The sequence below is a fragment of the Hippichthys cyanospilos genome, chromosome 7, assembly GCF_059441005.1.
Source record: "Hippichthys cyanospilos isolate Australia breed blue-spotted pipefish chromosome 7, RoL_Hcya_1.0, whole genome shotgun sequence".
Classification (NCBI taxonomy): Eukaryota; Metazoa; Chordata; class Actinopteri; order Syngnathiformes; family Syngnathidae; genus Hippichthys; species Hippichthys cyanospilos.
This window is the reverse complement of record NC_142375.1, coordinates 3,369,148-3,395,485: the sequence shown is the minus strand read 5'-3', so window position 1 is coordinate 3,395,485 and position 26,338 is coordinate 3,369,148. Positions and strand designations below refer to the sequence as shown.

The following is a 26,338-nucleotide window of genomic DNA, read 5'->3' as shown; positions in this document are numbered from 1 at the left end:
GAATCAATCCCAAATCGGTTACACATGGATTTATAATATTGTAGAGCAGGCATGGCAAACTCATGTTGGTTCTGGGGTAGACCTTCTGTTCTCAGGTGGGCTGGATCGGTATAATAAATGTCAACTCCATATATTTAGCTTTGTTTTCCAGTACTATGTTTGATCATTCAGCCTACATTTGTAGCCTAGCCTACATATTGTAATCAAGGATGACAAGGGATCTGTTCTAAGGAAAACACATTTATTCACAAACAATGGCCTTAGGAAAAAAAAATATATATATATATATATATATATATATATATATATATATATATATATATATATATATATATATATATATATATATATATATATCACAGTTCTCGTCTGATACTTCATCGATCACGTCACGCAAACAATCTGTCAAGTAATACTGTTGTATCAGCATTCGGACTATAAGACAACAGACTATTAATGGTTTGATGAATGGCACACAGCAATTTTTTCATTAGAAGGTAAATTATTGGTTATTTAGATGGTGGCTACATCACCACCAAACCGTTCATTACGTATAAACGACGTGCTTGCAGCCCCTTACATCGCCTCACGAGGAGCAAGAGCGCCACGAGGCTTCCTGTGGTGCATTATTCTCAAACGGCGGATGCGAGGAAGAGCAACTTTTTCCTGTTTATGTCACACGGGCTTCGAGCCTGTTAGCCAATCACACGCAACTAGCTAATTTATTTGGGGAACTGCTGTAACCCGCGTCACGACAATAACCCCCTCCCGTCACTCAAATTTGCTGCATTTGATACCCGGTACTCCTTCCGCTAGCGGCTAGTTAGCTCCCCCCGCGCTTTGCTTTGCTAGTTTGTCGTCAAGGTGCCAAGCGGAGCGGACAAGGGCGGCATGAGCCATGGCGTCGGTTCGGGTGGCTGTCCGAGTCCGACCCATGAACAGACGGTGAGTTTGATCCAACAACTACCCAAAACTTTTGTGACTGCGGCAGCATCAGTGACCGACTGCAGTTTATAAACAGTGATTTGACACTTTGCTCAAAAACCTCAACGTATGGGCAATTTACTCATTCGATCCTAGTGACACATACCATACAGTATTTACATGTGTGTTTAGAATTTGTCCTATGTTTTTAAGTGTTTGGTTACAAATTCCAAAAATGGTTAGTACTAACTCAATGAATGAGGTACTAAAGTAATCAGTAATTTTCGTCCTTTAAGTTATTAGGAAAGTAAAATAATTGATTTACTTCAGCGCTCTAGTAGCTAAAGTATTCACTAAAATATTAAAAAAAATAATTTATGCGTTTGTACATAAAGCAGTGCTTCTCAATTTTATTTTGCAAAGCCCCCCCAGGACAGAGAAAACATTTCATGTTCCCACCTTGCCGCAATGACTACAAATAAAATCTAATAAAATTGTATTATTACACCTGAAATTGCAGCAATTTTAACATTGAAGAAAGAAATAAGTAAAATACTGTAAATCAAAGGTTACTCTGAAATAACTTGCCTAAATAAAATCAGAAGGCCATCCTTATTTTAAACTAGCAACATTTTCGTCCCAGCCATTTTAAGAACGTCTTTAAAAAAACAATTGAAAGCAAACGCGATTGAATGTCAGGATTGTTATGTAAAAATATGTATTTGTTATTTTCAGTTCAATTCAAATCTTTATTCCAGACACAGGCCCATACAAGCAAAATAAACACATCACAATCATAAAAGGAAACATAAGATACTACAGTCGATAGAAGATACTAAGCTGTACAGAAGAGAATATGTCAAATTTATACAAATTATTGCAGAAATGCGATCTAATCTTAGAGGTCAATCTGTAAGAGCTTTTCATTAGGCTGACAAGGCTTTTATCATGTGATCGTTTGTTTTGTTTAGTCGATTTAACAGAGCTAAAAAATGAGCTGTCATAGCGCATCAAATGCTGGCACTCTTTTGGACACAAACAACTGAAGGGTACCGTGCCATGTGGAACTCGTAGAAGGAGCCTGAGTGCATCATAATAGGTGACCGTAGGCCTTCCTGAACTCTGGACGGCTCGTCAAAGGAGCCTGAGTGCATCATTGTAGGCAAACTTAAGCCTTCCGAAACTCTGGACGGCTCGTCAAAGGAGCCTGACTGTATCATTGTAGGCAACCTTAAGCCTTCCTAAACTCTGGACTTGTCATAGTTGCTCCGCACTTGAGTATGCAGTGAGTACGGCAAATTGAATAAGTGTGGCTTTAAATTGTTTCGAGTTTGAGTTGAATTCTTGTGAGTACCACTCGAACAACTCTCGTTTGCACCACTTTGCATAGATTTGAATTAAATATGCAAATTGAGATGACGTCAAGCCAAGCTACCGGGCAAATTGAGTTCTATTATGGAATAAAGATGAACTACAAATTGAGATTTTTATATTATTTATTGGTGTAGTTATGTGGCAGTTAATCGCTTAAAAACATTGCGACGAGCCAATTTATACAGTAACTGATATGAATGTTTTTCAAACACTATATGGATTTGGATCACAGCTTGCAAGCTACAGTCATAAGCCGTCGGTCCAATTGCATCAAATCATTTTCGAATAAATTGGCCTTTTACATTGCTAAGGCTCAGCTAGTGATGTGTGGCGTAATGACATACTAACGGTGACTAACGGTGGCGCGGATGACTCGCAGATTGATTTACTTTGCCTGGTCGCTTTCAGTGATGTCATATTCATTTGCATATCCAGAGCCATGAATGCTCAGGATCAGAGGAGGAGAGATTGATGCGAAGATGCAAAGCGGTGTCTGACGTGGTCATAGTTGAGCAAAGGAGAATCGTATTGAAAATCATTGCACTCGCAAGTTTTAAATTGGTAAACTCAAGACAATTTTGAGTTGTACTCACAAGAAAAATATTCAAAGTTAACACAATTTAGAGTTGGACACATGCTCATTGTGAAACACGCATACGTCTTTGTGACAGCCATCTTACTCCATTTCCATACGTGTGCAGTACGCCTGTGTGATGTAAGTTCTGAACAGCGAGCGTTTAGCAGAATCAGAGCACAAAGAAAAGTTCCTAATCAACAAATTAGCTTGGGAATATATTTTCTGGCGCTGTCGTGCCAAATCTTTAATATGATGTGGCCCAGATATGTAGTTATCAATAATACGAGTTGTGCTTATTTGTCCTCTCTTCTCAGAAGTGAATATTTAACAGCATCAAGACTGGTTAGAGAAATGGCCTGAACTTTGGCACTTTGGCCCCAAGCCAGGCTTGCCAGTTCTTTTCAATTCATTTCCAATTTGCTCCCCAAGCGGGCCGAACTAGCGACTAATAAAGTTGAGTGGACTAATAAAGTTACAAATAATGTTTTCCGTTGGTTTGCCACATCTGGAAAAGGTTCGCAGCTTTCAATTGTTATATAGCTGCAAACCTTCTTTCCAATCATAATGATAATACGTAGTGATGAAGAAAGCAAAGCTTTGTGTTGCAATGGGTCGGTGTTTTGAAGCATTTGAAACCAATCTGCGCTGAGTCGATGCGCCGCTTTCGGAAACGCTCAATCAACTTCAAAAAATCAATCTAGTCAATTACTGTTGTATTTAATTACCTTGTTTAATTGAGTACAGTAGCGCTTTAATACCGAACGTAATTGTTTTTTTTTTGTGTGTGTTTTTTTAGCACTTTTAGTATCCAAATTCCTTAATTCGTTAATTACTTGATTCCTCATTTTAGGGGCAATTTCTGGTATTTTCTGTTACAGTGTATAGGACGCACTACGAGTTTGGCGTCATTGTCAAAACTATACCACAACAGAATGAGTCTCATCTTTGTAAATTCTATATATTTTCTCGTGTTCATATCTAGAAGTCACTGTATATAATTTGTTACGCATTAAGCATGTTTCAGACTTTCCCACTTAATGAGCGGTCAAGTGAACGCCTCGCCAGTGTAACGTTAAATGCGCGGGAAGCAGTTTTTCCTTTTCCTCGCGACCTGGTTGGAATTGTATAAATTTGAAGTATGATCGTCACATATTTACCTACTTTTGAGATCGGAGGCCCTTAAAAATGTTTCAAATGCGGGATTGCTAACAAAAACAATGTTGTTTCCCCAAAAACTATTTAAGTTGAAGACAACTTGCAAATGTAGTATTTTATCCACAACCTTGAAGTCATAATTAGCTATTTGCGGGCCACCTGAAATGATTTGGCCCCCAGGCCTTGAGTTTGACACCTGTGGTTTAGAGGCTTGTCTTTGCTCGTATGTTTTTGTACCCTTTACAACTGGCCCAATATTCATCCCCGCACGTGCTATATTGACTTATTTACACATTTGGAAATCAGAGGCTGCTGTTCGATAGGGGATTTGATATTGTTTATCCCCTTTTCGCCATTAATGGCCAAAGTTGGGCACTATCCGTGTTCCACTGAGTTTATGATTTGTTGCTCTTCTAGGGAGAAGGACATGTCGGCCAAGTGCATCATCAAGATGGATGGCGCTAAAACCTCCATCTCCAAACCCAAGGTGCGCTTTCTCTCATCACGTGTGGGAGCCTGCAAAGCTCATCTGATTATTTTTTTCTCCAAGCTGGCGGAAGGCACTGCAGGGGACCCCGCCAGGGAACCTGCCAAGACCTTCACGTATGACTTCTCCTACGATTCCGCCGACTCAGAGAGCTCCAGCTTCGTCACTCAGGAGAAGGTTGGCTCAGCCGGCGTCCTTGTCTTTGTGCTGCGACTGCTACGTTTCCGCTCGTGCCTGACCCCCATTGTGGCTGTGTGGCCAGGTCTTCAGAGACTTGGGCTGCGACGTTCTCAAGGCGGCCTTTGAGGGCTACAACGCCTGCATCTTCGCCTACGGTCAGACGGGATCCGGCAAGTCCTACACCATGATGGGGAATCCGGTAAGGTTGCGCTTCTTGTCACTGCTATTATGGCCTACCTGAGGCCCGGGCCCCCACGGAGCTTTCACCATTTTGTTGGGGAAAGTGGAAAAATATATATCATAGCTGATTTACTGACGATTAATTTGAACCAAAAAAAGTCATGAATGGAAAAACTAAAACTATATTTGGTCCCTTCATGCTTACTAAAGCAGGGTAGTCAAACTCATTTTTCTCATGGGCTACAGTGTAGTTTGTATGATCGTCACACATTTACCTAGCCTTGAGATCGGAGGCCCGTAAAAAGAGGGATTGGTAACAAAAACAAAGTTTCCCCAAAAACTATTTAAAGTTGAAGACAACTTGCAAATTTGATATTTTATCCACAACCTTGAAGTCCATCCATCCATCCATTTTCCAGAGCCGCTTATCCCCACAGGGGTCGCAGGCTTGCTGCCGCCTATCTCAACTGGCTTCGGGCAGTAGCCGGGAGACACCCTGAACTGGTTGCCAGTCAATCACAGGGCACACAGAGACAAACGACCATTCATGCACCCAATCACACCTAAGGACAATTTAGTGTGTCCAATTCACCTGCCAAGCATGTTTTTGGAGAGTGGGAGGAAGCCGGAGTGGCCGGAGAGAACCCACGCGGGCTCAGGAAGAACATTTAAACTCCACACAGGAAGGCCGGAGCCAGGTAGAATTGAACCGGGACCTTTGAACTGTGAGGCCAACATGCTATTCACTGCGCCACGAGCCGCCCCAACCTTGAAGTCATATTTGCGGGCCACATAAAATGATTTGGCCCCCAGGCCTCGAGTTTGACACCTGTGGTTTAGGGGCATGTCTTAGCTCGTATGTTTTTGCACCCTGTACAACTGGCCCAATGTTCATCCCCGCACATGCTATATTGACTTATTTACACATTTGGAAATCAGAGGCTGCTAAAAACTGTTCGATAGGGGATTTGATAACAAAAAAATGTTGAAGACAACTTGAACATTTCTTATTTTAGCCAGAAAATTGAAGTCATGATTAGCATTTGATGGGCCACATAAAAGTATGTGGCGGGCCCTATCTGGCCCCTGGGCTTTGAGTTTGACATCTGTGTTTGAACATTTACCAGACTTTGCTAGGGCGGCCACTAACATTTATTAGAAAAATAGATTTCGGTTGATAACTGATTTAGTGATCAATAATGAAAAACCCGAACCCCGAAGTTTAAAATTCAGCGATGAATATTATCCAAAAGATTATTGATTCATTCAAGATTATTGGTGAATTGATAGATGAATTGTTACAGTTCTAGACTTTACCATTTGTTTCGCTAAATCCAATGCTTTGGGGGAAAAGCAAAACAAAAAGATCATGAGTAGTTAATAAATGAATAAAATAGTTAGTGCCCGGGTAATCAATATCTGCTGGATGGATCGAGTGGCCAGCGCTCCTACCGAAAAGTTCGTTTTGTGATGTGCGGCAGGGCGACGTGGGTTTGATCCCGCGGATCTGCGAGGGCTTGTTCAGCCGCATCGCAGACGCTGCCCGTCAAGACGAAGCTTCTTTCCGCACGGAAGTCAGGTGACCCTCGGCCCGACCTCCGGAGCGCTCCACTCGTTCACTTATCCGACTCCGCGTTCCCGCTAGCTACCTGGAGATCTACAACGAGAGTGTGAGGGACCTCCTGAGGAGGAAGCTCTCTCAGACGTACAACCTGAAAGTGAGGGAGCACCCCAAGGACGGACCCTACGTGGAAGGTCAGACTTGCTTGGCCTGCTACACACACAAGCACTTTTCCCGGCAGAAATATACAGATTTTTGTTGTTACCTAGCTTCCAATGTAGCATTGGTGTTGCGAACCACGACTGGGGACGTAACATGATATTTATGTGTAATATGTTTGTATATCTTATGTATTTGGCACATTGGCGGTTTAATTTCTGATTAAATATATGTTTTATGGACCGATCTTTCTAACCGGGAAGTAAAACGACTCATTTCCTCCTACCGTGTAGCTGCCGCACCATGTTGCAGCTCAAACCACACAACATGCATCCATCTATCGTCACTAGGCTCGCAGCCGATTAAGACTACTCCAACATCATCAACAAAATGGCGCCAAAAACAGGCATTTTACTGACATTAAAATGCAAAGTGCTCTCACTAACACATGTTCCTTCAAGGGTTGGGCGATAGTATATGTATACAGTGATATCTCGCCCTCTCTCCCTCAGTGCGTCACTTTTTTTTTTTTTTGCAATATAGGTACATCAATAAATCAAACAATAACTGTTTTTGTACATGTACTTACAATTAACACCATGTCTGTGATTCTTCAGTTACACTACAATTGAAACACAACACAGTAATCTTAAGTGTAACATGAAAACAAAGCCATGTTTATTATCCCTCATCTTTGTCTGTTTATAATTAAAAAGCAAAATAGCACCAAAAAAATCTCTCAACACTTAAATCTACATATTACCGGTAGTTTTAACTTTTGTTCTTTGTTCTCTTGTACAGTAAGAGTTTTGGTTTTGAAACCAGGACTAAAAAAGGGAGCAACTAGAAATACATTTTTGGTCAAGTCAGCTGTGTATGATAAGTAGTGAATTGAACCAACCCCATTTATTCACTCAACTGAACATGTTTCTCCGTTGCTTGGTGCTGCTGTGAAGTGAATATTGTCACATTGACTGTAGGCTGATTGCGCTTTGTACTATAAAGATGCAGCAACTTAGTGGATAATCATGCAAGTCAATTGAATTATAATTAAGTAAGCAAAAAGGGGCGTGGCGGACTAACAGCCGTAAGGAAACTGCACCTTTGAAATATTTAATTTTCAATTAGTCCTCTGTCAGTCCGTCGGCAGGGCAAAAAAGGCGTCAGTCAGTGTTGACAAAGTGCCCACCTTTGATTAAATGTTACAATATATAACCTTTGGTGTGACGCCATATTCCAACTCAAAGGTGGCGGCAGAGGAGTAGGGCAAACAGCAGAAAAAGAAAACATTATGATAGGAAGATAACATTTGTAGTCCTATCTCAGGCTTCCTTCTCCTGTTCAGGATGTCTGTTCCTGAGAAGCGCAATAATATCCAACGCCATTTTAACGAGCAGTAGAATCTCATGTTGCGTGTAATTCAAATAGGAATTTTGGATTTTAATTTCGGTTTTGTTTCATTTTGTTTCTTTTATTTGCTGAGTAATTTTTGTAATATGAAGAAAAAAGTGACCGTATCTCGAGGTTTCACTATTTGATAAATAACAGTAGATTTATCCTTGGTCATATTTTTTTCCACTAATGCAAGTGACGTCACAGATCTGTTTCATTTAAGGTTGAAGACCACTGTCATTAGTATCCTATGCTGGCACGTGTAGAATTTGTGCCACATCAGAGCCATCTTGAAGAGTATACTCAACCGCCGGGGACATATAAACACAGTCAAGAGCATGCTTTAAAAAAAATAAAATAAAAAAAATAATGCTTAAAATGTGATCATAGATGTCAATGATATGTGCGTCTGAAAAGGAATAAGTAGAATTTGTCTTTTCAAATAATTTCCTTCTGTTATTTTCAGTCATTAATATATATGCCAGATACGTAATTATTATTGTTATTTTTTTTTTTTTTTACATGCATTGCCCAACATATCGCAATACGTCTTTGCTGTATCCCAATATACATACCTTCCTTCTATCCGATCAGTCCCGTGGAAACGCAGTGTTCATAAGAATAGTTCTGCCGGCGGATGACTTATTTACAACTGACGCCAATGTCTGGCGGTGTCCTCCCAAAACACACATTTTGGCCACTTCAGCATTTCTACAGGGAGTGCAGAATTATTAGGCAAATGAGTATTTTGACCACATCATCCTCTTTATGCATGTTGTCTTACTCCAAGCTGTCGACGAGGCTGGAAAGCCCACTACCAATTAAGCCTATCAGGTGATGTGCATCTCTGTAATGAGAAGGGGTGTGGTCTAATGACATAAACATCCAATGTCAGATGTGCACAATGATGAGGCAACTTCCTTTCTCTTGGCAAAATGGGTCAGAAGAGGGACTTGACAGGCTCCGAAAAGTCTAAAATAGGGAGATATCTTGCAGAGGGATGCAGCACTCTTTAAAAATTGCCAAACTTTTGAAGTGTGATCATCCAACAATCAAGCGTTTCATTCAAAATAGTCAACAGGGTCGCAAGTGGCATGTGGAAAAAGCAAGGCACAAAATAACTGCCCATGAACTAAGAAAAGGTAAGCGTCCAGCTGCCAAGATGCCACTTGCCACCAGTTTTGCCATGTTTCAGAGCTGCAACATCCCTGGAGTACCCAAAAGCACAAGGTGTGCGATACTCAGAGACATGGCCAAGGTAAGAAAGGCTGAAAAACCACCACCACTGAACAAGACACACAAGCTGAAATGTCAAGACTGGGCCAGGAATGATTTTTTTTAAGGTTTTATGGACTGATAAAATGAGAGTGGGTCTTTATGGGCCAGACGGATAGGCCCACGGCTGGATCAGTAAAGGGCAGAGAGCTCCAGTTCGACTCTGACGCCCGCAAGGTGGAGGTGGGGTACTGGTATAGAATGGTATCATCAAACGTGCTTGTGGGGCCTTTTCGGCTTGAGGACGGAGTCAAGCTCAACTCCCAGTCCTACTGCCAGTTTCTGGAGGACTCTTTCTTCAAGCAGTGGTTCAGGAAGAAGTCTGCATCCTTCAAGAAAAACACCCTTTTCATGCAGGACAATGCTCCTTCACACGCATCCAAGTACTCCACAGCCAGATAGGGTCTAAAATCAGACAAACTAATGACTCGGCGTCCTTGTTCACCTGATCTGAACCCCATAGACAACCTGTGGTCCCTCATCAAAATCAGATTTACAAGCAGGGAAAACAGTACGCCTCTCTGAACAGTGTCTGGGAGGCTGTGGTTGCTGCTGCATACAATGTTGACCGTGAACAGATCAAAACACTGACAGAATCCGTGGATGATAGGCTTTTGAGTGTCCTTGCAACGAAAGGTTGCTATATTAGTCACTGATCTTTTTTGTTTTGTTTTTGAATGTCAGAAATGTATATTTGTGAATATTGAGCTTTTATATTTGTTTCTCTGGTGAAAATAAATCATTGAGATGGGTATGTACTGTATTTGTTTTTTGTTAAGTTGCCTAATAATTACGCTCACTGATTGTCACCTGCACACTCAGATATCCTTCTCAAATAGCTAAAACCAAAAAAGCCTCACTCAAACTTCCAAATATATTTAGCTTTGATATCAATGGGTTCATTAATAACATTGCACTTATATAACAAAATAAATCCTCAAAAATACAACTTGCCTCATAATTTCTGCACTCCCTGTACAGAAAAATGTTGCAGCTAACAAATGAAACCTTGCTGTTTACTTGGCAGAAAAATCTCTCTTCCCCAACCCCAGAATGAAACCCAAAGTAAAACACCTGAACGTCTCCTCGGAAAAGGTTGGGGGTGTATTTACTTTTGTACCGGCGGTGGAGGCGAGGACTTGCCAATTGCTCCTGTCGTCTTAAGAGAACTTAAACCAGGGGTGTCCAAAGTCGGTCCTCGAGGGCCGCTGTCCTACATGTTTTCCAGGTTTCTTTTCCTGACACACCTGATTCAAATGATCAGCTCATCAGCAAGAAAAGAAACCTGGAAAACATGCAGGACAGCGGCCCTCGAGGACCGACTTTGGACACCCCTGACTTAAAGCCTTTTTTATTTGCACAGGCGGGGCCGGCGTGAGGGCGCAGAATAAGCAAAGAATGCTTAGAAATGCATAGATGAAGGAAATGAATGTCGGGAGTGTTTTGGGTGAGAAATCAACATGCTTAAAAGCTCCAAAAAGTTGACTTTTCATGTTGCGGCCTCTTTCAGCCGTTATGCAATGAATTGAAAACAAAGGGCGCAGCATCAAAACGGAAACACGTCTGACTTTTCATTTCACTAATCCTCTATTGCGGAGAAGGACTCCTTTCAGCGGCGTGTCGAGGAAATTAGGCGTTTTTACGTTTCCTCTGCGTGCCTCCAGATCTGTCCAAGCACCTGGTGCAGAACTACATCGAGGTGGAGGAGCTGATGGAGGCGGGAAACATCAACCGCACCACTGCCAGCACCGACATGAACGATGTCAGCAGCCGCTCGCACGCCATCTTCACAATCAACTTCACACAGGTACAGCCCGAATGGCGTCGTCTCCATGCCGCGTTCCTGGCTCGTGCCAAACTCCCTCCGGCGAGTCGACGGAAAATATTTTGTGTCAAGCCAGTCGTGGGAAGCCTACTGGGACATTTACAGATGAGCCAATCGTCTCACCGCAGCCCTACTGCTTGCCCTGATGACCCTAATGGCAATTTTTCCATTTATCTCATATGTAGTACTACACTGCAAAAAGGGCTGAACCAAAAAACAAGAAAAAAAAAACCGAAAGATTTATCGAATTTGCTTGTTTGTCAATGGGATAAGAATTATTTTCTTGCCTAAAAAACAAAAAGTTTTCAGACTTTTGTTTTTTAAAAACAGAAAGTGCAAAAACAAGCCAGAAAGTCTTCATTCAAGCGATTTGCAAATCAAATTCAAGCGAATAGTTCTCAGTAAAAATACAATCGTTAAACTTATACAAATAAAAGTCCAATTTAGGAAAACTGCAGCCAGTAAAAATCATCTCAATATATTTTTCAAAATGTAGCATTTTAACCCCGATTGAAGCCAATAGTGCTCACATACTGTCAAATATAATCAAAATGTTTTCATTAGTATATAAATTCAGGCCAGTTTTTGCTAAATTCAAGATTTCCATTTTAATTTTTTTGAATGAGTCATAAGTTTGAAAACCTTTCTTGAAATGATACACCTGCAAAGCTGTAATCAACAAGACCACCCCTAAAATTCGTCTCATGACTTTATTCACGAAAACAATGCCTACAGTATAATACAATACAAAAATAATATTTAAGTAAAGATTTATTCTAATACGACATTTAACTTCGCGTAGGAAAACATCGGTGTCTTGCTGGAAATGCTTATGTGTAAGTCCATTTACATAACAAGCTAAAAGAAAAATAAGTTAAAAGAAATAGAAATGTTTTGAGCAAAATTGGTCATAAAATGCTAGCTTGTGTGTGCTGCCATGGCCAGAACTGCTCCTTTGAAATGAGGCCAGTCAGATATCGGCCCCGTTCCCTTACTTGCTGGCAGGACTGGCCCAGCCCCCCCATTCCCAATTTGAAACAAACAAAATCACTGACCTAAAAAACAACAACAGTAAAACAGCGACAATGACAAGCACTGTCTTGTTGCTTTGTTTGCATGCAGGCCAAGTTTGACGCGGAGATGCCCAGCGAGACGCTGAGCAAGATCCACCTGGTGGATCTGGCCGGCAGCGAGCGCGCCCACGCCACCGGCGCCACCGGCGTGCGCCTCAGGGAAGGCGCCAACATCAACAAGTCGCTGGTCACGCTAGGCAACGTCATCTCTGCCCTGGGTCAGAAGGCGGCGCCGACGAGCCGCGCCACCAATCCGCCGGCTCAACTTTGTTTGGGCCCGCAGCTGACCTGTGCGGGGACGTCGGCGCCAAGAAGAAGTCTGTCTTCGTGCCCTACCGGGACTCGATGTTGACGTGGCTTCTGAAGGACAGTCTGGGCGGCAACTCCAAGACCATCATGATCGCAAGTCCGTTTGCTCTTTGCCAGCCCCGAGTTGCTGAGGCGGGGCCGCTCACTCCGCCCTTTGTCTACCCTCAGCCGTGTCCCCCGCCGACGTCAACTACGGCGAGACGCTCAGCACGCTGCGCTACGCTAACAGAGCCAAGAACATCGTCAACCGGCCCACGGTCAATGAGGACTCCAACGTCAGGCTCATCCGAGAGCTGCGGGCCAAGATCGCACACCTCAAAGCTCTGCTGCTTCAGGGTGACCTGGTGAGCCTGCCGGCCTGCGCCGGCCGCGCCTGCGCGCGTCTCACGCACTTTTCTTTCAGGCCACCACGCTCAGCATGGAAGAGAAGCTGCACTGGAACGAAGCCAGGGTCAGTACACAAAAAGAAGAGTCATTGGACAAGTTTATTGTACTTTATTACACAGTATTTGGTGCCCTTCATTTTTTAAAATAAATCTTGCACTCAACATGCACTCTGTATGTTCACTCATTCATTGCCAGGGACGTATTTTCACGTTTTTTTTTTTAGGGTTAGGGGAGTCCGAACATTCAATCCCAGATCCGTAAGTATTAAATCAATACTTAAGTATCTGATTGAATGTCCAAAAAGTGAAAATCCATCCCTGGCATTGAATGAGTTACAGAAAAATAAAACTGAACTTCAAATGTTTTTCAAAAATTGAAAAGTACAGAAAACGTGCACAGGAACCCAACAAAAAGTTAGTCGGTTTAGAAAAAAAAAAAAAAAAGAAAAAAGTCTAAAGCAAACTCTTCTGGCGCGCGGCCAGGTGCTGGAGCTGACCAAAGAGTGGACCAACAAGTGGAATGAGACGCAGAGCATCCTCAAGGTAACACTCCTGCCGCACGCGGGGGCGTGTACGGCGCCGGGTGTGACGGGTGGGTGCGGCCTCTGCTCAGGAGGAGACCCTGGCGCTGCGCAAGGAGGGCATCGGCGTGGTTCTAGACTCGGAGCTGCCGCACCTCATCGGCATTGACGATGACCTCCTCAGCACCGGCATCATCCTCTACCACCTCAAGGTCTGGCGCCGTCGATGCCGATCCTGGCAACCCCTCTAACGCCGTTTATCGTCAGGAGGGTGCGACGCACGTGGGCCGGGAGGACGCCCCCGCCCAGCAGGACATTGGTCAGTGACGCTTTACGCTAGTCATCTTTATATGGTTTGCGTCCTCTGCAAGATTCTTTAGTTTTCATCTGTTTATGTTGCTAAACGCCTCAGTGGTTCATGGCGCCGAAGTGGAGAGCGAGCACTGCGTGTTTGAGAACCGCAGCGGCACGGTCACGCTGGCGCCGCTGGGCGCCGCGCTATGCTCCGTCAACGGGACCCGCGTGGCCCAGCCCACGCAGCTCAATCAAGGTAAGCGAGCGCCGCTGCCATCCGAACCGCCATGAACGCTTGAGGCGCTGTGTTGTGGTGCCGCCGCAGGCGCCGTCATCCTGCTGGGCCGGACCAACATGTTCCGTTTCAACCACCCCAAAGAGGCGGCCAAGCTACGTGAGAAGCGCAAGGTAAGCACCCGCCCCCCCTCCCAAAAAAAGCACAACCCACCACCCACAATGAAGGCACCAATTGACCTCTCCGGCAGAGCGGCCTCTTGTCAACCTTCAGCCTGTCCAAGTCTTGCGACAACCTCTCCGCCGCCATGCTTTGCAACCCGGGGTGAGTCTTGCCCACTGATAAATGCGCCCCGACGTTCACGCTTACATGTTAGCGCAGGGGTGCCCGAGCGCGGCCCTCGATAACCCCTTTTCCAGCCTGTTTTCCGTGTAACGCACATCAGTTTCCTCAAACACACCAGATTCAAATGTTCAGCTAATAAGCAAGCTTTGCCAAAGTCTGATAACAACCATGGTAACTTGAATGAGTTGTACCGGATGTGGGTTCCAGTACATGGAAGACAGGCTGGATAGAAGCTCTCGAGGAGCGGACTTGGGCACCCCTGTGTTAGCATGTGTCTTTCGGGGCCTGCACGCGTGACTGCCACATGCGAGGGGCCGACAATGTGAACGTGACCCAGGCTAGCGCCTCTTTTGCTCTGTCAGAATCCCTTCAAGGTCCCCAACTGTGCATGGCGACATTGAGCAAAGCCTGACGCGCATGTGCGACTGCTACCTTACGTTTGCTCTTGTTGATGTCATCAGGATGGAGCTGGAGCGGCAGCAGCGCGAGGAACTCGACAAGTTGGCGCTGGCCAGGTAAGCCAGGCAGAAGGAGGGAAGGGAGGCAGCGGCTGGCAGCAACACGGCCTGGCGTGTGCGAGGGCAGGGAGGAGATGGAAGCCTCGCGGCAGAGCCAGGCGGCCGAGCTGCAGCGCCTCCGCCAGGAGGTGGAGAGCCGGCGCAAGGAGTCGGAGGAGGCGTGCCGCAGGATCCTGCAGCAGGAGGAAAGCCTGCGCCGCCGCCATCGGGACTTCCTGGACGAGAAGCGACGCTTCCGAGAGGAAGCCCGATCCTACCTCCGAATCCGGGGCCGGGACGACGGTGACGGGCCGGATGAGCCCATGGAGACTTGTGGAGGTACCTTTGCATCCCGTGTAGCGTTATACGGTGTTCCCTCGTCATTTTGCGCTATGTTTTGTGTGTGGGGGAGGGCCCTGGGGTGTCAGTGAGCGCATCAGGAAATGGCAACACAAACTGAGCCTGGCCCTTTCGGAAAACATACCTTTTATATGTAATCGCGAGATGCCGCTAGGTTGCCATGTGGGGTCATTTTGCCCAATCAAAGCAGTGATGTCTAAAGTCGGTGCTCGAAGGTGGGCTATCCTGCATGCGTTTGATATTTCCGTCCTCCTGATTCAAATGAAAGCTAAATCAGGTGTGTGTTGAAGGATGGAAGCACCAAAGACATGCAGGACAGTGGCCCCCGAGCACTGCCTTTGGTTACCTCTGATTTAGACCATGTGAGCCCTGTCTGAAGTATACCGCTTTAGTTTTTGTCTGCAACAACAACGTCATCATTTTACAGGTACAAATGACTACAGGTACAGATCCAACGTTTTCTATTAAAGTATATCTTTTTGGGCTGCGCATTTTAGATATATGACCATTGTATAAGTACAAGCACATTGTACAAGAAGCAAATTGCCCACCACAGATCCAGAGTTGGCAGAGCTGGAGGCAGAGAGGTGTGGTCCGGAAACCACGCCCACAAACGAAAAAGGGCTCGCGCAAGACCACGCAAATCCCCTTGGTGAGCCGGAGGACGAGGAGGAGAAGCTGAAGGAACGCGGGGCCGGCCGAGAGATCCGAACCGTCCTGCAGGAGGAGATACGGGAAGCCCGATCTGAGAAGTGGCCGGGGGAGGCCTCTGAGCGGGCGCCGGACCCAAGATGCCGCGACACCTTCCGACCCGACTGGCCCGGGCAGTGCCCGAGGACGAGTGTAGAATGGGAGCCGCTGGCATGGGAATGCACCGAGACGCAATCCAGGTGCCTGCATGTTTTTCCCCAGAAAGCCCCCGCTCCGGTCCTGTCCACACGCGTCAGAAATCTACCGGGCTGCCGGGCGCCACCCACCCGTCGCCCTACATGCTTGTAATTCCTCTTGGCTTTCGGCAGTGTGCCGCCAGAGATGCGCAAGCCGGGGGAGGAGAACACGGAGAGCGACTCAGAGGACAAGCGTCAGAATCTGGACCCGCCGGTCCCCCTCTCGGACAGCAGGTAGCATTTTTGACAAGACGGGCCCAGCGGACCTGACTCTGCCCCTCACGCCCTCCCCTAAACAGCATCAACACGTACATCGAGGAGGAGGTTCAGCGTAGGCTACGTCGGATAAACCTAGACGGGGCCGGAAGCGGGACGGACCTGTCGCTGTCTTGCCAGCAGCCACAGGTGGGCCATAGAGTCTTTTCCCATGCGCTCCTGTCTCCCCACAGGAGGAGAACCCCGACCGGAGAAGGTCAACAGAGGAGGTGAAGGTCATGCGCCGTTTCTGGCTTTTGCCATATGAGCAATGGGCAGGAATAAAAAGTGTGGCCTTTTTAAGGCTTTTAAATCGCTAATGTCATAACGGCGCCGAAAGCGTCCAATCGGACAGCTGCAGGCAGCTGCGTATGTGCTTGAGGGGCTTGGCCCATTCATCTTAGCATTTCTTGGATCTTTGAGTGCAAATAAGCAGTTTGTTTCTCTCTTCTTTTTTTTTCTTTGGCTCCCAGGAGCAGCAGCCGCCAAATCAAAAGGAGCCTGAAAAGTCCAAACAGCTGGTGAGTAATTAATCCATTGAAAAGCTCCAAGGAGTTGCCGCTTTTGCATGCACAGTACCTGAAAAAGTGGTGACGGAAAAATGAAGCTTCATGAAGTACTTTATATTTTTCCATATTGCTCCAAATGGCGCTCTTGAGTTAAAAATGCTGATGCATTAGGTCTCACCCTGAAGCTAAGAGCGCCATTTAGCTCATAAATGCATGATGGCTTCATTTTCCTGTCAGTACAAAACAGGAAGTCCTAACACGTTTTTCCACCAATCAATCAATCCATTCATCCAAAGGAGTCCAGTCTTCCGTAGTAATTTTTAATTGCTCAAATCACGTGATGAAGGAATGCGACCAACAGGAAATCCAGAAGCGCCTCAAAATCATCATTCCGGCACTTGTCCGGTCAGTCAATCGAGCGATCGATCCTTCCTTCTGGTGCCGCTTGCTTATAATCAAAAATGGATGGCTGTCTTTTTGAATCACACGCATGAACCCTCTGCTCGCCAAATCCCCGCCAAGGTGTCCCCGTTGCTCCGAAATATCGAATGATCAAAGGGTGACATCATCCGTCCTCTTTGCACGCAGAAGTCTACCGAAGGCCCGGCGCCATCCGCTTTCCATTCGTGGCTCAATAAATCAACGCAATGGTGGGTGAGAGCGCCGAGACCCGGCACGGCGTGCGCGACCGCCGCCGGAGCCGACTCGGTTGAAAACCAAACCGCAGATGACACGTCGCCGTCTTGGGACGTGCCGCCGAGCCAAAGAAGCGCAACGTCTTCTCCCGGGCGGAAAGAGCAGCCCGCAGCCGCCGGCGGCTCGGGCCTCCTGGCGGGAACCTTGTCGGCGGCCTACCGGAGCGTGCCTGACATCAAAGACTTGATGGTGCGCTACCTTGGTCGAACGCCCGAAGAACTTTTGGCCCCACTCTCGCTAGCCGCCAAACAAACACAGCAGGAGGAACCGTTGGATCGATCTTCCATGCAAGCGGCAAAAAGAGCGCCATCACAAAAAGGACCCATACAATCAGTGACGGGACCGGCAGAAGAAGCGCGACGGCAAGGATTCGATGAAACGTCCGAGGAGCAACAAGACGAAGTATCCCCACAAACAACGGAACCAAAGGATGGAACGAAAGAAGCGCTCGAATCAGTGAAGGAACAAAGGTGTGTAGAACCGGCAGGAAAAGAGCAGCTACGACAGCTGTCCAAAGAACAGTCAACAGAACCACAAAAACCACTATCCACATCCAAAGTACCACGAGAAGAATCAATGAAAAAACGCTCATTAGAAACGTGGCGGAAAGCGCTAAAACCGGCATCCAAAGGGGCAGACTTCCAAGACGACGTGCCGTCCCACGCTAAGGTGATCTTGTGGAAAGGGACAGACGGCGACGACGGGCTTCCGTCTCCTGTGAGGCGCTGCCCGTCGGACGCTTCTGCAACTGCCTCGACGAACCCGCACCCTCACGTCTTCCGGCAGCGTCTGGTCCCCATGCCACCGGCCTTGGAGCACCTCCACTCTGTAACCCGGCGCCGAATGCTGGAGACCTTTGAGTCTGCGGCGCCACCCTCGGTGGCCGGCTCTCCGTTGGCTGCCTTCTGGCTGCAGGTGGCCACGCCAGATGATCCGCGCCCGCACGCGGCCTGCCTGCTGCTGTCAGCGAAGCGACTGACCGTGATCGTCGCGGGCGCTCCTGCCCGTCGCGAGGACCCCGCTTTCGTGGAGGAGCATGTTTCTGAAGAGGAGCCGGTGTCCGAAGTGGGTCTCGCCTCCGCCGAATCCTCACTAGCTTCCGCAGACACTTTAGTGGTGTCCCAGAGTCTGGACCTGCAGCGCATCACCAAGGTGCAAGTGGGCCTGGCGGGCCAACACATCCGCCTGCAGGATGGGACCCAAGGAGCCCTCCTGGCAGTCTTCACACTCAGCAAAGATCTGAGTCAAGATTTGTGCAGGAGTCTCGTCAAAGCCATCTCGCCGCAGTCTTTGGAGCGCCTCGGAGATCAGCCTCTGCTTCACGGCGACCTGATGCTTTTGTCACTAGACTGGAGCGCTAAAGTCCCTGATGTCCTTTTGGACAACCTGACCCTAACGTCCTCCTTCAAGCGGGCTCTGGCGAACCTCCTCTATCTGGTCCACGGCAACATGTCCACTCGGAACATGCCGTTCCTTGGCGCCGTCCAGCCTCTGCTGTACACCAGTGTCTCCCGCTCCGGCGCCATCCTGCGGCTCCTTCTCACGGACAGCCACGTGGTTCTCCTCCGCGAGGAACCGCTGCCCGGGTCCCTGCAGCCGGAGCTCCGCGTGGTGGAGCCGCGGCGGCGTCGAGACGTCGGTTGCGTGCTGCTGAGACGAAGCGGTGCCGGTGCGCTGGTCCTCGTGGTCTTCAGGTGCGGTCGGAAGGCGCAAGACCTCGGGGGACAGGAGGGCTCCACTCATCATCAACGCACCTGGAAGCTGCGTTCGGGCTGCGTGTTGGAGGCCGTCGCCTTAGTTGGCCAACTGCGTGCATGATTACGTAGTTATGAATAAAAAGGGAAAAGAACAAGTCGATCACGATCACTTTTTAATTATTTATTTATTTTTGGTATCGTATGGTATTTGGTCTTTTGATTTTTGGAGCGGTTACTCCAGCCGTTGGCATCCGCAGTCCCTTCCTTTTCCTGTGTGTGGTCCATGGCAGGAGCCCCAGGAGAGGATCCGCGTCAACATCCCTCGCTACGTTCTCAGAGGTCAGGGCAAGGACGAGCACTTTGAGTTCGAGGTCAAGGTGAGTCGTCGGCGGCTGCGCCAGTCAGTGGAGAAAGTTGAACTTGTGCGCCTGCGACAGATGAGCGTGAAGGACGAGACATGGACGGTGTTCCGCCGCTACAGCCGCTTTCGAGAGATGCACAAAAGTCTCAAATCCAAGTACCCGCAGGTGACTGGCCGCCGTCTACTCCCGCAACGAACACGTCGTCAAGATATGCGTGCCGTTGCAGCTGGCTGCTCTGGAGTTCCCTCCCAAGAAGATATTTGGCAACAAAGACGAAAGAGTGGTCGCCGAACGCAGGAATCAGCTGGAGGTGCGTGCATCCCGCTTTGAAGACTGACTGTTGCGCCCGCGCGCTGACAGGTGCGTGTGTTGCAGCAATACCTGAGGGGCGTGTTTGCGCTGATGTCCACGTCGGCAGGCTCGCCGCTGGAAGCCTCCGGGGAGTGCGCGTATCCCACATCCAAACGCTCCGTGTGCGAGTTGTCTCCATTCTTCAAGAAAGGCGTCTTTGAGAGCGGGCGCCACGGAACCGGCTGACTGCCTCGGGAAAGCGCATGCGCCTGTTGGTTAGCATCTTTTGATGTTGCGTGCTCATGCGCAAGAACTCTTTGCCCTCTTTTCACTTTTATTTATTTATTTTTTTGTTAAAGCAAGGTGGAAAAACTTGACAAGTGTTTTTGAAAAATAAAGTTCTCCAAGATACGTGACCAAAACTTTTCAAATGAAACACGCCTTCAGCAACTAAAGGAACAAGGAGGTGGAAGAGCAAGCATGATTGGCGCTAATTAGCGACCAAGGAGCAGCTCCGGGTCCGCCAACGGGAATTCGTAGGATGGGACGCCAAGCTCGTCCAGACGCTGGCGACACGTGCCCGCCAGAGCCGCGTACTCCTGAAGGAAGCGTGCACACACAAGACAGGAGCATGCGTCAACTCAAATGCGCTAAGTAGCCGCTTGGCATCTTTGCATTACTCGTCATGCTTTGCAGGCAACATCTTCGTAACTGCTGCTGCACCCAAGCCTACTGTCAAATACTAACCCTAATTTCATAAATCCCTCGTTTGAAACCCTGCTTTGGAACCCCCTTCACCTATGAACCCAAACTCTAATTGCTAGTTTGAAGGCCTTTCTTCTGCGCTGAAATGCATACGTAAGCCCGGAGCTTGGCCAAAAGGCGGGAGGGGTGCCGACCTGCCACTCCCGGTCCAGGTCTTCCTCCAGTGTCTTGACCGTGTCTCTCTTGGACTGTAAGCCTTCCTGCCGACGAGAAGGAAAAGTCCGTATGAGCGTGATGTGACGGCGCCGCTCAAGCCGGGGGCGTACCCGCAGCGCGTGGGCGTCCTGCGCAGCCAGGAGCGCTGCCTCGGTCCTGTCCACCGAGTCGCTCAGCAGCGCCATCTTGCGCTCCAGGAGCGCTTCTTTCAGTCCACTCCTCTGCTGGACCTCCAGCAGCAGCTCCGTCTGCTTCCGCAGCAGCTCGTCGCGCTCCTTCTCCACCTGCGGCCGCCCCGGCCCCACAATCTCAGTGCTCCGGCCGAGGAGCATCTCCGGCGCCGTCTCACCTGCGCAAAGGCGGCGAGCAGCAGGTCCCGATCCAGGGCCGCGTCCTCCAGCTGCTCCTCCAGCCGCTTGATGCGGGCGGCGCTGGCCTGGAGGACCGAGAGCCTCGTTAAGAGTGGGAAAAGACACTGCGCTTCCCTGGCAACGCCCATACCGCCTGCTGGGAGCGTGCGCGCCCGTGGCCCTCCAGCTGCCGGTCGAGGTCCGGAAGGCTCCGCCGGGCCTCCCGCAGGCTGTGGCTTAGGCCCGCCTGCCGCCGCTCGGCTTCCTCAAGGCGCAGGTCCACACGGGCGTGCTGCGTCCTCGCCGCCGACGCCTCCTCCTGCACACAACAGCGGGAAATCTTGACATCAGGTTAAAAAGTTGACAATACTGGCGCTCCTGTGTTCATTTTCCAGATCAATTTACATTGATGATTTATTTTTCAGCATTAAATGCTTCAGTTGGTCATAAATGACCTGAATTAAAACGAGAATTGATATATTTTTCATTTCAGCAACTTTGATGCTCTTCAAGTTTTTTTCAGTTTCAGAATAACCTGTAATCTGTATAAGCCCTGTAAAAACATTTCTTGATAGTACTATATTTCTTTTGTTTTGTAAACCCTTTAAAAAGTTTTATCAATAAAAACCTTTAGTTTTTTTCTAAATGTAGTCACAGCAAGGGGGGTTTGCCCTTTCCTGGGAGACGGCTTTGCAAAAATGAGTTGAGAAGCACAGATCTAGTTGAGGTGGGATGGCGGTTGCAGCAGTTGATCATCTTTACCAAAGAAGAGCAAATTGATTGGAACATGAAGCAACTTCTAGCTCAATTCTTAGTTTTTTCAAGTGTTTTGAATTGCTGTGGGTGATGCCAATTTTTTTCCATTCAAACATGGTTTGGATTTGTCGGATTGCAAAACGCTTGAGGAGCGCACAAGCGGGGAGCACCGAGTTAAGGCGGCGGTCCACTGACCTTGAGCGTTTTGCCATCACGCGCCAGTTTGCTTTGGGCGGTGCCGAAGAATTCCTGGGCCCCTGCAAACTTTTGCTGCCACTCGTCGGTCAGCGAGTCGAGCCGTCCGCTCATCTTCTCCTCCAAGGCCAAGATGGCCGCCCACGTCTTCTGGCTCTCCGCCTGCCACGTCCGCTCCATCTTCTTGGCATACTTGGCCTCCACCTCTGCGCACACGCACACCCATACGGATACGTACACAGTACATCGGGAGGTACGTGTTTTTTTTGGGGTGGTGGCAACAAGATTGTGGTGCACGACGTCAGGAGCTTTGTGGGTTTGGGACACTGACCTGCCAGCCTCTTGTCGTACTTGTTGCCCAGCTCCATCAGCTCCACCTGATGCTTCTGCGCGCAGAGGAACGTCGGTGGGCAAACGTTACTTCAGCGCCTAAATTGCACTTCACGCCACTAGCGTCTTTAAGCCCTTGGTCCTGAAACCACGAGGCCGTACGATTGGCAAACGGTGGCGCCGCCCAGCGTCTCAGCCAATCACATTGCAGCGGGACAGGAGGTTTAATTTGGAATTTGTAGATTGGTAGATACATTGTGGATTGGAAATAACAGATCACACATCAGGCCATTGGGAATTACAGAAAATCCGCAAACAGCGAGTCTACTCACAAGCAATATTGCCCACACTCAAACACGAAGAACCCCATGATGAAAATTGACATTTTGATATTTCCGACGCAGTGGTGTCAAATAGGCGTAGCCTGCTTTGGATGCTTCCGGTAGCCCAAGTGCTGGATAGAGAAACGAGAGCAGCCATGCCTCCCGCTTCCTTCCAAATGCATTATCGACCCCTGGGGGAATTTTGGATTCCACTCCGCCTAAAAACTCTTGGAGGCTAAAATATTGCAAAGATTGTTAAAACATGGCATCTTTCGATATGCCACGCTGCCGTCCTTTCTAAATGCTTGCAAACGGGAGGTGGAGTGTTACACCCTATAGGTGTCAAATTTAGCCCATGTTGAGCTCATTTACTGCCATTCACAGTTGGAAATATTGTCCATTTTGCACATATTGAAAACCCAATGTTTTATTATCTATTTCCCACGATTTTTGCATGAATCCTTTCAACGACAACTCGTAAATGAGGCGCAATAGAAATTTTTCTATTGCACTACCGGCCAACTTATGATATTTGGGAGCCTTTCAATGACTTTGTTGAGTGGCTTAGCCTGGACTTCCACAATGCAAAGTTCTTGCTATACATTGTGGGACTTGTGGTTGACAAAAGGATTTGATCCAAAAACTAAATGATGCAAGAAAGCTTTTATTTTGCTGCAGGGAAGCATTTTTATTCATGCAACGCATAACATATCTGCATATTTTTGTCTGCGATATCTGTTTGCAGTGAACAGATGTTAATTTTTTTTCTCCCCCCACAAAATGAAAACTTGAAACCAAACAGCCTTGTTATATATGTAAATATGCATATGCATGGATAGGGCTTATGCCGCTGTACATTTCGAGGTGTCCTGCTCTGAGATTTCCTACCATGCACTGTGTTGGTTTTGTTATTTGAACAAGGTGATATTAATGCACAATTTATTTCATGCACCAGTAAAAAAAAAAAAAAAAAATCATATTTTATTTTTTTCTAATGAAGGGTTCGGTGAATGAGCATATAAAAGTGGTGGGCTTCAGTGCCTCCAACAAGGTTAAGAAGCACTGCTATAAAGTATTTGACGATGTTATGAGCCTTTCAAAATCAGCCCAAGCCGGTTGATAATAAGGTCAGGTTAGAGAAAAAGCCTGGGACACCCAGGGGTTAAATATGACGCGTGCAAATAACAATGAAAACATGAATTTGGACATACCCTCCACTTACATTTCAGAAGGCTCAAAAGCCCCTCCCATACCCGCGGAAGGCACATACCAGCTCCAGCTCCTGGACGCACTGGCGCCCGGCGATCCGGCGGCACCGAGCGTCGGCCTGTGCTTCTCGGCCGTGGCCACGCAGACGCAGCTCGTTTTCGGTGTGTCGTTCGCAGGCCAGCCGGGCCGCCTCGCCGTTCTCCGCCTTCTTGTCGGCCGTCGCCGCCGCCTGCTCCGTCAGCACGTGCTTCAGCTTCTTTTTGTACACCTGCCGGGCGTGGCACAAAGTCAAAGGTGTCAAATAAATATGCGAGATAAATGCCGTCCACTGCAAATGCCAATATTAACAGTATAACATACAGTATATACAATATAGTACTGTTATGACACATGACGCCCCCTTCACATTTCTGACTGCCCCCTCATATATGCCTGCATAGAACCGGCACTGGTTGCAGCGCGTCGGCCACTGTAGAACCGACTGAAGAAGGAAAGGAAAGGGTTCAGAGAGGGAAACAAACGAATCAAAAGGGATGGCGGAGGTTCAAGTGCAGGAAGCAGAGGCAGAGGGAAAAAGAAAGAAGAAAAAAAAAAAAGAGGCGGCGGCTCACGTTGATCTCAACGCTGTGGCGCCTCTCGGCGTCGTCTTTCTCGCGGTTCCGGTTGGCGAGTTGCGCCTGCGTCTCCTCTAGGTGGCGCTTGCTCACCTCCCACAAGCTTCGGATCTTGTCCCGCTCCAGCTGGAAGAAACTCTTCTCCTCCCGCTCGCGCTCCAGCTCCTCTCGCAGCCGGATCACGTGTTCCTCCAGCTGCACCAACCAACACACGTACTCATCACGTAACCCTTAACCTTGGTTTATTCAACCTTTCTTTCTTTCTTTCTTTCTTTTTCTTTCTTTTGTCCAGCAAAAGGCACTCGGGCTCGCACACCGTGAATAATATTAGCGCTTTATTTGTTCATGTTCTCAGCGCTGTTACCGGAAGTGCTACACTGAAAAAAAGAAAAGAATACACAAGCTTAACTTAGAAATGGAAATAGGATGAAATTAGTTGCACCCGCCGGCCCATCCTTTCCCTGGCCACTATGTCCAGCTCCTCCAGGAGGATCCCGGGCCAACCGAGAGACATACAGTGGTTCCTGGGTGGTTCCCAGGATCTCCTCCCTGTGGGACATGCCCCAAACACCTCACCAGGGAACATCCTAACCAGATACCCCAACCACCTTAACTGCCTCCTCTCAACACGGAGGAGCAGCGGCTCGACGCTGAGCCCCTCCCGGATGACCGAGCTTCGCACCCTATCTCTAAGGGAGAGCCCGGAAACCTTGCGGAGGAAACTCATTTCAGCCTTTTGTTCTTTCTGTCACACCCTACAGCTGGGACGTGCTTTGAGCACACAGGTGGCTGAGAGATCGTGAAAGACCGTGAACTAAAGCTTTGGAAACATCTTGCCTTTTGTAATAAATTGGAATTGAAAGTGTAAATTCTGCTTTTGTCTTTTAAATCATATTTGGTAAGCTCCTTGTTACTTGCTCTTGTCTGGACATCTTTGATCTCGACTATGTACACCCAAAACGCGGAAAGAGAAAGCATACAGTACATTTACTGAATAAGGTTTAATAATTCAAGACGTCAACAAATATGTGTACTGCAGTAGTAGTTCCACTTCCAAGGGGTACAGGTGAAAAGTGCATTTATAGATAAGGGGCCTATCTGGTATGCAGGAAACATTCACAATACTGTATACATTTGTTTTGTTTTGTTTTTCCCCCCCAAAAAAAATCCGCGATGCACTGAGGGCGCGATAGGTGAGGCGGGAAGTAGCGCGGGTTCACTGTATTCCGCTCACCGGTTCACAACGCCCAGAGTTGAGGTCAGCAGCGCCCCCCTAGCTCCACTCTTATCCATCAAAATAAAAGTACAGTACTTGCTTCCAAGTCGCAAACATAAAACCACATATTCATCCTCCTATGTGTAAATAGATCGAGGCGTGATCATTGGTTGCGACAGGTTACTTCAATATATTTAAGGTCGGCGCCCTCCGTGCGGAGGCTAGCCACGGCTAGCGGGCACGATACCTGCTCTTTGGACATGTCCTCCGTGGAAAGAACGTCCGCCAGTCCCCCGGACGCTTTGCCCTTGTTGGCCTTTTTCTTCTTCGATCCGTTTTGACTTTTGGGCGGCTGGAGGAACACAAACAAACATGTGAACAAAACCAAAGCTAGCTGGTTAGCTAAGCTAGTTGAGCGGCTTGCTTCGGTCTCACCATGGCGGAATGTCCAACAAGACGTTTCGAGTCAAAGTTTCATTTTTCAAACAAGACTTGTCCAAACACTCTCTGTGTTTGGCCACCGCCAAACGAGGCCGACTCTCGTATCAATTCAACTTTTCGCCGCACGCGCGTCAACAGCCGACGGCTGTCATGGCAACGAGCCACGTGACACACATT

The 26,338-nt window shown here is 47.8% G+C and overlaps 2 protein-coding genes across 6 annotated transcripts; one reads left to right on the top strand and one right to left on the bottom strand.

The window, feature by feature from the left end:
- The first annotated feature begins 683 nt into the window (after positions 1 to 683).
- kif16ba (kinesin family member 16Ba) lies at positions 684 to 20,217 on the top strand. Of its 4 annotated transcripts, XM_088420319.1 has the most exons (27): positions 684 to 945; positions 4,448 to 4,517; positions 4,581 to 4,694; positions 4,780 to 4,896; positions 6,359 to 6,456; positions 6,523 to 6,632; positions 10,929 to 11,071; positions 12,212 to 12,380; positions 12,446 to 12,568; positions 12,640 to 12,815; positions 12,875 to 12,922; positions 13,341 to 13,400; positions 13,471 to 13,590; positions 13,646 to 13,697; positions 13,791 to 13,928; positions 13,998 to 14,080; positions 14,158 to 14,231; positions 14,714 to 14,767; positions 14,838 to 15,088; positions 15,666 to 15,999; positions 16,129 to 16,230; positions 16,296 to 16,401; positions 16,725 to 16,772; positions 19,444 to 19,530; positions 19,591 to 19,680; positions 19,742 to 19,825; positions 19,891 to 20,217. In XM_088420319.1, exons 1-27 carry the CDS (start codon positions 899 to 901, stop codon positions 20,050 to 20,052), a joined length of 3,060 nt encoding a protein of 1,019 aa, XP_088276445.1. In that variant the 5' UTR covers positions 684 to 898; the 3' UTR covers positions 20,053 to 20,217. The 4 variants fall into 4 exon arrangements, 3 of the variants coding, with proteins under 3 accessions (XP_088276445.1, XP_088276444.1, XP_088276446.1); XM_088420318.1 differs by having other exon boundaries at positions 19,591 to 19,825; XR_015866235.1 differs by lacking the exons at positions 19,742 to 19,825; positions 19,891 to 20,217 and having other exon boundaries at positions 17,349 to 19,530; positions 19,591 to 19,661.
- LOC148420684 (dynein regulatory complex subunit 4-like) lies at positions 19,320 to 26,330 on the bottom strand. Of its 2 annotated transcripts, XM_088420329.1 has the most exons (13): positions 26,156 to 26,324; positions 25,968 to 26,072; positions 24,502 to 24,699; positions 23,952 to 24,158; positions 22,360 to 22,414; positions 22,029 to 22,234; positions 21,229 to 21,396; positions 21,077 to 21,163; positions 20,838 to 21,011; positions 20,706 to 20,771; positions 19,897 to 20,405; positions 19,675 to 19,819; positions 19,320 to 19,581 (listed from the first exon to the last, which is right to left on the bottom strand). In XM_088420329.1, exons 1-11 carry the CDS (start codon positions 26,156 to 26,158, stop codon positions 20,301 to 20,303), a joined length of 1,374 nt encoding a protein of 457 aa, XP_088276455.1. In that variant the 5' UTR covers positions 26,159 to 26,324; the 3' UTR covers positions 19,320 to 19,581; positions 19,675 to 19,819; positions 19,897 to 20,300. The 2 variants fall into 2 exon arrangements, with proteins under 2 accessions (XP_088276455.1, XP_088276454.1); XM_088420328.1 differs by having other exon boundaries at positions 20,706 to 21,011; positions 26,156 to 26,330.
- Positions 26,331 to 26,338: the final 8 nt, after the last annotated feature.

Coding starts and splice junctions, on each gene's coding strand:
- LOC148420684 (XM_088420328.1), bottom strand. Junction 24,159..24,501: donor GCCACAGCGTTGAGATCAAC/GTGAGCCGCCGC, acceptor CACGCCCGGCAG/GTGTACAAAAAGAAGCTGAA. Junction 22,415..23,951: donor GCGTCCAGGAGCTGGAGCTG/GTATGTGCCTTC, acceptor CTCTGCGCGCAG/AAGCATCAGGTGGAGCTGAT.
- kif16ba (XM_088420318.1), top strand. CDS start 899: ATGGCGTCGGTTCGGGTGGCTGTCCGAGTCCGACCCATGAACAGACG. Junction 13,401..13,470: donor AGACGCAGAGCATCCTCAAG/GTAACACTCCTG, acceptor GCCTCTGCTCAG/GAGGAGACCCTGGCGCTGCG. Junction 14,768..14,837: donor GACAAGTTGGCGCTGGCCAG/GTAAGCCAGGCA, acceptor GTGCGAGGGCAG/GGAGGAGATGGAAGCCTCGC.